Source organism: Aphidius gifuensis, linkage group LG6, assembly GCF_014905175.1.
Source record: "Aphidius gifuensis isolate YNYX2018 linkage group LG6, ASM1490517v1, whole genome shotgun sequence".
Taxonomy (NCBI): Eukaryota; Metazoa; Arthropoda; class Insecta; order Hymenoptera; family Braconidae; genus Aphidius; species Aphidius gifuensis.
Genome location: NC_057793.1, coordinates 16,485,133 through 16,496,162, shown reverse-complemented (window position 1 = coordinate 16,496,162; position 11,030 = coordinate 16,485,133). Strand labels below are relative to the sequence as shown.

Sequence of the window (11,030 nt, the reverse complement as noted above, 5' to 3'; positions counted from 1 at the left end):
AAATGTGTATGTGTGAGTTCACGAATGGATCGCTGTAAATAATAACAATGATAATAATATTGAGATATATTATTATTGCAATGGCAACGTATGTGTAAGACCTGGTCACGGATGGATCGCTGTATGGTTCCCTATACAAAATACTCATTTCATATGTAGAATATTTGCTCCTACACTTATGATACTTGTGACGTCAGTATTTTGCCATAGTATAGTCGCAATGTAATATAGGCGTATGTAACACGCTATACTTGGTTCACGATAGTTCCCTCAGGTTTGGTTACGTATTTCATAGTCCGATCAGGTGGACCGCGCCCCTCTACCATTTCTAAGACTGAGTTAGGTTCTTGTATTTTGTTCTCGTTACTCCTACGGCTGTTGGCTTCCTGGTGATTGGCTCCCCCCGGTGATTTTGAGGAGGATGGTGAGAAATCCTCGTCGTTAACCTTGGCTGGTAGTTCTCGCCGCGCAGGTCAGAAAATCGGTTACAATATATATGTATATTAAAATATATTAATGGTATATTATATAACTAGTAAGTGAAGTAGGTGATTCTTGCACGATTTTGAAGGTGTCAATACGAGTCACCAGGAGTTGAGAACGAGCGCTGTTGTATGATCATGTAGATGACAAAAAATATAACCATGAATAAGATTTGTGATTACCAGGAGGTGAAAACTGATTTTCTCATTATCCTCAGGGTTTTATCAATTTGATAATATATAATTTGTTTTTTTTTTCTGGTCTATTAAGAGATGTGATATTTTTTTTATGGTTCACTGGAAGATATGATATTTTATTTGGGAAGTTCAGATAAACGTTTCATGTCATAGAAAAAATAATAATTTGCATTTTTTTTCAAGTATACAGCCTACTTCAGATATGTATACAATATAAAATAAAAAAAGATCGATTTTAAAAAGTATAAGCTGTCAATAAGATTAACTTATATTAAAACTCATACAAGTTTACGAAAATTCAATAGCAACAAACTAACCGTATCAATGAATTTAATTTGAACAAAACTATCAGTAGCATACAAATAATATTCTTATTATGCCTAAAAGGAAAAAAAATATTGGACGAAAATCTTTCTTGGCAAAAAAATTGAAAAAATTTAAAGAACTTCATAATACACAACAAAAAAAATCTAAAATAATTCTGGACATGAAAGCATTTAACTGTACTTATAGCGATATATATGATGATGATTGTCGTATTTCTATTGGTAATATGGATGTTGAATGTAAACATTGCCATGCTTTAAGATTTAAAGATGAATCTGATAGTATGTGTTGTGCAAACGGAAAAATAAAATTGCCTTGTTTAAGTGAGCCTGAAGAGCCTTTATTTACTTATTTATCTGGTTTAACAAATCATTCGAAGCATTTTTTAGATAATATAAGAAAATATAATTCATGTTTTAACATGACTTCATTTGGTGCAAATAGAAAAAAAGAGTCAGGTTATCAAACTACCTTCAAAATTCAAGGACAAATTTATCTAAAATAGGGTCCCTTGTTCCTTATGATGGCTATGAATCTGCTTTTTTACAAATATATTTTATTGGTGATGATCAGATAGAGTCAGAACATAGGTGCTCAATTGTCCCAAATGTACAACAAGAAATTATCGATTCTTTACAAAACTATTTGCATAAACATAATTTATTAATGAAATTATTCAAAATCTCATTAGAAAATATGCCAACAGATGAATGCAAAATAGTTCTCCGAGCTGATAAAATCCCTTCAAATGAACATGAACGACGTTTCAATTTACCTGTTGTTCAAGAAGTAGCTGCAATAATCAATGGAAATGAATTTATAAAACGTGATATTATATTACAAAAACGTAGTAAAGAATTCGTAATCGTTCAAGAAACTCATAAGTCACATGATGCTCTACAATATCCACTAATTTTTTGGCAAGGAGAAGATGGATATCATTCTGAGTTGAAGCAAATAAACTCTAATACTGGATTAACTACAAATAAAAAAGTTTCAGCAATGGATTTTTATGCACAAAAACTGATGATACGTAATAATCCAAAAAATTATTTATTATGTTATAAGCAATTGTTAAATCAGTTTGTCGTTGATATGTATGCGAAAATTGAAAGTGAACGCTTACGTTATATTCGATGTAATCAAAAAACTCTTAAAGTATACATTCATTTAAAAGATGCATTCGAAAATGATAAAAATGTAAATAATATAGTGCAAACATTCATTTTACCAGCAAGTTTCATCGGTAGTCCAAGGCATATGCATGAATATATACAAGACGCTCTTTGTTATGTAAAACATAATGGAAAACCATGTTTATTTATTACATTTACATGTAATAATCGATGGGATGAAATTAAAAATTTATTGTTACCTCATCAGCAACCAAGCGATCGTCATGACTTGATAGCTTATTATTATTATTATTATTATTATTATTATTATTATTATTATTATTATTATTATTATTATTATTATTATTATTATTATTATTATTATTATTATTATTATTATTATTATTATTATTATTATTTGTTGGAGATACAAAGTCTGATGACACGTCCCTGACTAAATATATTTACAACTGCTACACTACCGGACACAAATCTTAACTTACAGGCTGACACTAAACAAACATACACAACCATACACTACACACACACTATATGCACTCCTATATAATATATTCATTCCAGTTCCGGCCGCCGTGCACTTTACACTCTTGCCTCGCATTATATATTGTCTGACTGCTAATTAAATAAACGTAACCAATAATATTAAATTATACTTGTTATTATTTATGATCTACCCTCACATAACCAACAGGTTATGGGCCCAGGCATTTAGCCTAAAATTAAATAACAAGCATTTAAATAAATTTTCTCGTTTAACATACAACGCGTCTAGTGAAAACGTGTAGCGTCTATTGCATCAGAAACCGCGTGTGAACAGTGAGTGCATATATATATAAAAATTAGTGACAATGGCGAAATCTCACGTTATCTCAATTGATCCATTAAAACATGATAATTATGAAATATGGAAAGTCCGGATGGAATCATATTTATATAAATTGGATCTCTGGGATATCGTATCAGGCGTTAAAACAAAACCTCCAACAGAATGTGATGATTGGAATCAAAAAGATAAACTGGCCAGATGTGAAATAATCCTAGCCGTTTCAGCTAGCGAATTACAAAGTATTAATTCTACAAATACGTCCAAAGAATTATGGGACAAAATTAAAAATGAGCATCAGTCAAGTGCACCAATAAATAGAGTGACTTTACTTGCCATGCTTACTCGTTTTAAAATGGATAGCGCAAAAAGCATCCGAGATAATATTAATGAATACTTTGATCTTGTTAATAAATCCAAACAAATAAATTTGGAAGTAACAGATGAAATTTTGGCCATGTTTTTATTAAATAGTTTGCCTGAAGAATTTGAAAATTTTAGAATGATAATTATGACTAGAGACTTTTCCATCATTGCAAGATCTGCGCTCGAAACTTCTAGAAGAGTCAGATGCAAGAAAATCTATTACAGAAAATAGTGGAAACAGTCAAGGTCAGAGAGCCATGTACGCGAAATCTTCGTTTGGCCGAAAAGGCCCGAGCAATCGAAACTCGTTTTCTCGAGGTGGAAAACGACCTGCACATAAACCGCCGTCACACACAGAAACAGATGACCGGTATAACAATAACAACAGAGGTGGGGGAACGAATGGACAGAGAAGATGGACCCCGCACAACAACAATAACAAAGGTTTTGACAGAAAGTCAAGCAATACAATACGCTGTGAAAGGTGCAATGGTTACAATCACCATGCAAACGATTGCTATTTGAAAAATATTTATAAACATGCAAATTTTGCAGAAGAAGAAGAAGAAGAAGATGAATACGAAGAAAATATTAAACTCGCTGCAAGTGCTCAAACAAATGAAGAAATCGCATTAATGAATTATGTAAACAATGCTAACAAATCAAACGATAAAAATTTATGGTGCTTAGATAGTGGCAGTACATCACATATCACTGCAAACAATAAGCTATTTAAACAAATTGAAAAAGCAAATTTAAAATTAAGCCTTGCCAATAATGATTCAACAAAAATAAGTGGTGTTGGTGAAATTAAAATAAATATTAATGATGGTAATAAACAAAAGACAGTGAAATTAGATCGTGTTTTATATGTGAATGATTTAAGAACTAATTTACTGTCAGTGTCAAAAATGACAGATAAAAATTATAAAATCCTCTTTGAAAAAGAAAAAGCGACAATATCTGACATAAATGATAATGTACTGATAACAGCAAAGCGAATTGGTAATCTATATTATATTCAAGAGAGCCAAAACGCTGCAAATCTTGCCGAATTTAATTCCAAAAATGACTTTGAAAAATGGCATCATCGTCTAGGCCATGTCAACGAAAAAGACATAAAGCTCATGTGTAAACAAGGAATATTAAATACACCAAAATCACTTCAAGAAATTAAAAACTGTGAAGTGTGCGCTCAAGAAAAAGCTGTCAATCAACCATTTCCAAAATCCAATGACGGGAGGACAACAGATTGACTAGAAATAGTCCACAGTGACGTAAGCGGTCCAGTTCGATGCCCTTCTCACAGTGGACACAGATTCTTCATCACCTTCATAGATGACTACTCAAGATGGGGTGAAGTATACTTTTTAAAACATAAAAATGAAGCGTTAGAAAAATTTAAAATATATAAATCTATGGTTGAAAATTTTACTGGCAAGAAAATTAAAATGTTACAGACAGATAATGGTCGAGAATACTGCAATTCAAACTTTGATAAATTCCTACAAGAAAATGGAATTAAGAGGAGGTTAACTGTACCATATACACCACAACAAAATGGCGTAGCTGAAAGAAAAAATAGAACCCTGGATGAAATGGCAAGGTGCATGATGCGACATGCTGAAATACCAGGTACATTTTGGGCTGAAGCAATCAATACAGCCAATTATATTCGTAACAGATGTCCAACAAAACCTTTAAATGGCAAAACGCCTCACGAGCTGTGGACAAATAAAATTCCAAACGTTGACCATTTTCAAATTTTTGGGACAACAGTATATGCCTTAGATAACAAAATAAACAAAGGCAAATTTGATTCACGAGCAAACAAATGTGTATTTGTTGGATATTCAGATACATCAAAAGCATACAGAGTCTGGAATCCAGAAACTCGAAAAATAATAATATGCCGCAGTGCAAAATTCATGAACGATAAGTATTATAATAATATGTATGAAGAAATTCTAGGTGAAGGTGGGGACATGGTGAACCAAAATCCACCATCGAATTTCTTCAAAATAATTAATAATGAACCATCAATTAATAATGAATATGTTTCAGACAATGAATCCATTGATGATTTCCAACTAGCTCCAGAAACACCTATTAGAGAAAATCTACCAGATAGACCAAATAATACATCAATAAGAGGTCGTGGTAGACCAACTATATTGAGAACAGGTGGTAAAGGTAGACCTAGAAAAATATATCAACAAATAAGAAACAATACAATAGAAATTGTAGATGACTCTGAAGATGAGCTACCAAATGAACTAACAGCTGATGAAATTGCAAACCTAACTGAAGACCCAATTACAATTCAAGATGCCAAAAATTCTGATGATGCCGAAGAATGGCAACAAGCAATCGAAAATGAATTACTATCTCAAATTAAAAACAAAACATGGGATATTGTACCAAAACCAAAAGACAGAAAGGCTATTGGCAATAGATACGTCTTCAAGACAAAAGAAATTCCTGGCTCAATTTCTGGCAAAAAGAAAGTCAGATTAGTAGCTAAAGGATGCTCTCAAAAATCAGGTGAAGATTATTTTGAAACATTCTCACCAGTTGCAAGACTCACTTCAATAAGAGTTATGGCTGCACTAGCAGCAGAATTTGGACTCATGATACATCAAATGGATGTCGTAACAGCCTACCTGAATGGTGACTTGAATGAGAAAGTCTACATGAAAGTCCCTGAAGGGCTTGAAGATATGCTGACTAAAATGTTGTCAGGCAAACCTGTCGGATCGAGTAGGCAGGTCATGTCAGACACACGCATTTTAGAAACAGCAGAAAATTGGAAAAATGAACTCCATAATGAGAACAACAAAGTCTGTTTATTAAGAAAAGCATTATATGGACTTAAACAGGCTGGAGTTCAATGGAACAGGAAACTGGTAACTGAATTGAAGAAACTTGGTCTACAACAGCTTACTCAAGATCCTTGCATGTTTGTCGCCAGAGACAAACACGACATCATGATAATATTAATATATGTGGATGACATGCTCATTGCATCTGCTAATATTACATGGATAAATGAAATCAAATCGTCACTCTCCAAAGTTTTTGAAATGAAAAATCTTGGTGAAGTAAAACGATGCTTAGGTATAGAATTTAGCAGGCCTAAAGTAAATGATGTAGTACAATTAAATCAGAAGAAATACATAGAGGATATTCTTGAAAGATTTGATATGTCAAACTGCAAGCCAGTCTTGACTCCTATCGAGGCTAACTGCAACTTAGAGAAACCAAAGAATATAAATAATGATGAACTCCAAAGACTTCCATACAGGCAACTCATTGGAGCTCTAATGTATTTAGCCATTTCTACCAGGCCAGACATCTCATATGCAGTAAGCTATCTTAGTCAATTTAACTCATGTTACTCATCTGAACATTGGAAAGCAGCAAAAAGAGTTCTCAGATATTTAAAAGGCAGTATAGATACCAAGCTTGTATATAAAAGAACTGGTAAACAATTGTATGGTGTTGCTGATGCTGATTGGGCAGGTGACAGAAATGATAGAAAATCATATACTGGATATGCTTTCATATTGGCTGGTGCCAGTATATCATGGGAATCAAGAAAGCAAAGAACTATCGCCTTATCTAGCACTGAAGCTGAATATATGGCTTTATCAGAGTCAACCAGAAAAGCGTTATACTTGCAAGAGCTATTTCGTCAGATTGGTATGTTAATAGAACATACAACTATTTACAATGACAATCAAAGTGCTCAAAAACTTGTATTTAGCCAAGCATATCATTCTCGCACTAAACATATTGACATTAGACATCATTTCATCCGAGACGTCTATGAACAAGGACGAGTAACACCATCATACCTATCAACTGATAAGATGCCAGCAGACATGTTAACTAAAGGGTGAACATCCACTAAACTGACAAGTTGCAGCCAAGGACTTGGTCTACAAATAACGTAAACAACAGGTTCTACGCCGTCATCTTTGAGAGGAGGTGTTGGAGATACAAAGTCTGATGACACGTCCCTGACTAAATATATTTACAACTGCTACACTACCGGACACAAATCTTAACTTACAGGCTGACACTAAACAAACATACACAACCATACACTACACACACACTATATGCACTCCTATATAATATATTCATTCCAGTTCCGGCCGCCGTGCACTTTACACTCTTGCCTCGCATTATATATTGTCTGACTGCTAATTAAATAAACGTAACCAATAATATTAAATTATACTTGTTATTATTTATGATCTACCCTCACATAACCAACATTATTATTATTATTATTATTATTATTATTATTATTATTATTATTATTATTATTATTATTATTATTATTATTATTATTATTATTATTATTATTATTATTATTATTATTATTATTATTATTATTATTATTATTATTATCATTATTATTATTATTATTATTATTATTATTATTATTATTATTATTATTATTATTATCATTATTATTATATATATATATATATATATATTATATATACACGATACGTATTATATTATTATTATTATTATTATTATTATTATATATATATATATATATATATATATTATATATATATATATATATATATTATATATATATATATTATATATTATATTGTATTTATTATTATTATTATATTATTATTATTATTATTATTATTATTATTATTATTATTATTATTATTATTATATTATTATTATTATTATTATTATTATTATTATTATTATTATTATTATTATTATTATTATTATTATTATTATTATTATTATTATTATTATTATTATTATTATTATTATTATTATTATTATTATTATTATTATTATTATGTATTATTATTATTATTATTATTATTATTATTATTATTATTATTATTATTATTATTATTATTATTATTATTATTATTATTATTATTATTATTATTATTATTATTATTATTATTATTATTATTATTATTATTATTATTATTATTATTATTATTATTATTATTATTATTATTATTATTATTATTATTATTATTATTATTATTATTATTATTATTATTATTATTATTATTATTATTATTATTATGTATTATATTATTATTATTATTATTATTATTATTATATTATTATTATTATTATTATTATTATTATTATTATTATTATTATTATTGTATTATTATTATTATTATTATTATTATTATTATTATTATATATATATATTATTATTATTATTATATTATTATTATTATTATTATTATTATTATTATTATTATTATTATTATGTATTATTATTATTATTATTGTATTATTATTATTATTATGTATTATGTATTATTATATTATTATTATTATTATTATTATTTGTGTTATTATTATTATTATGTGTTTTGTGTGTATGTGTGTGTGTGTGTGTGTGTGAATTATGAATTCCTCCGGAGTTAGAATTCTGCGGCTTTCCGCGAATCTCCAAGGAGTTTCAATTGGTAGTGCCGGTGGTAGTTGGAAGCTAACGGGTTGAGACTCATAGACCGGCTCTATGGATCCCGACTGGCATTTCCCGGATTGCACGATGGACACGTCATCGTGGTGACCCCTGAACGTCGACAACGAAAACAAAAACGATGTCTAGGTTCTATACAATCACGATGCAAGTGGCCAAACGAATCGCAGTTCCAACACTCGATAGCATTATCCCCCGGTAGAGTTGATCTCTGGTTCACGTGGTACCCAGCGCGTGGCGGGTTGATAGTATCATCAGCTCGAGCAACGACTGGAACGAACAGGCTTGTAACCTGAGTGGACTGATCAACTGTTACCGGCAATCTCTTGGTTTGATCGCGCCGTTTATTACGTTAAATCTCCCGACCGATTTTGAAAGCCTTGAAATCGTCTATGAAATCAGGTTCTACCTGATTGTCAAGAAGCTCGCCATCCTCATATAAAATACGGAGGTTGTTTGGACGAGTTGGTCGAGATGGAGCGAAAGTGGTAGTGCGCAACGTTGGACAGGTGAAACCCGGGAAAAGAGATAACTCTGGCCTTGGAGGTTGTCTCCGGGTTTGAGCGTTTTGGTCAATCTGTTCCTGCCGGAACGCTTCTTCCTCTACGGCTCGCATTGTTGTGAATGCTCGCGAAGAAATCATCTTTTGTAAAGGAGGCAAGAGATTACGGATCGTGTGAATGACGCGCTTGCTTTCAGGCCAGAGGGTGAAGTGCGCTGGAATAAACCCCGCATACATGAAATGTAGCTGCGTACCGACATTGCGCACTCTGGGTCCTCTTATCAATCTCCTCGCGTAGAGCTCGTTTATAGTCGAAGTCAGAAAAACACATTCGAAACGATTCCTTGAGATTCTCCCAAGTTAGGAGCTCGTCCGAATGAGTCATGAACCAGGTCAAGGCTGGTCTTCGTAAGCAGAAAGATAAGGCCTGTAACAACTCGCGATCACTTGCACTAATCGCGCTTGATCAACACGATATGAAAATTCCTCAACATCTTCTCCAGGTTTGCCTGAGAAAAGAAGGTTACAATTGAGTAGAGTACGCAAGATCATGGCTTGGTGAAGAGAATCCGGTTCTGAAATACGACAATCCTCGACCAAAGGTGCCTAATTGGCACCACAGGTAATCCTGATATGTCATCGGGATATCCCCGTCGGCGAGATAAATTATAGCGAGCACCGTTACTTGGTGGTAGTCGATAATCCTCAATAATTTCGGGATGCCCCCGCTGAGCTGGAGGATCGCAAAGATTTATTTCCCGAATTGGTCTATGTCCTTCCAAGCTATGCAGATAGCCTGTTGGTTTAGGAGGTTCCACACGAGCTGCACCATCGTCCACTTGGATTCGAGGCAATTTAGTGAGTTTAGTTTTTCCCAATGATGATGTGGGCGTGGCGGGTTGATTCCCGTAGGATCCTGATAGCGACGTAGGGTTCAACCCTCCAGAGGCAACGTTCGCATCGGCCTCGGCTGTTCCAAAGGTTAATCCTTGGTTACGGCCAGGAATAAATTTGGGAGGTGGCATATTGACAGCGTCAATATCAGCAAACATATCGCCTAAATCAGTAATCGACGATTTGACCGAGCACGTTGGTGACAAACGCCGACGTCCACTGCGGGTTATCCCGTCAGTCTCACCTTCGTCGACTGAATCAAATAACATTGGTACCACGTGGCTTTCCCCATCGCTGGTTGTAACCAACTCTTGCGTCTCTTGCACAAGATCAACCGAAGGAGAATTAGTTTTACCTTTAGGACGGCCACGAGTTCTCTTAACCGCGTCTAATACCTTGGGGATAACCCCTTTATTTGATTGTAGCGGAATAGACTCTGCCATTCTAAAGGTCTATTACTACGATCGTTAACGAATCTAACTTACTTAGTACCGAGAAAAATAATTATTAATTGCAGAGATTACTCGCTGAACTATATTTACGTATGAAATAAGATCGTACTGATCGCCTAATTATGAGACAAATAACTCGAGCGTTGGGTTAACCCCGGTTTAGGAGAGATCCGGAACACGACGTAATTCAATTAATATTCCGGATTATAACTTTACAGAGACGACTCTCAATCGTAACAGTAATGAACAATTTATCCCGAATTAAATACTAAATTTTTCAGCGATAGTGAATCTGATTATAATTACCATAAACGATTTATAGTCGAACAACTTTATTCAAAATCGCCAAC

General features: G+C 32.7%; 1 protein-coding gene across 1 annotated transcript; it reads left to right on the top strand.

Annotated features, from left to right (window-relative positions):
* The first annotated feature begins 1,233 nt into the window (after positions 1-1,233).
* LOC122859899 lies at positions 1,234-2,855 on the top strand. The gene is made up of 3 exons (XM_044163582.1): positions 1,234-1,465; positions 1,699-2,207; positions 2,835-2,855. Exons 1-3 carry the CDS (start codon positions 1,234-1,236, stop codon positions 2,853-2,855), a joined length of 762 nt encoding a protein of 253 aa, XP_044019517.1.
* Positions 2,856-11,030: the final 8,175 nt, after the last annotated feature.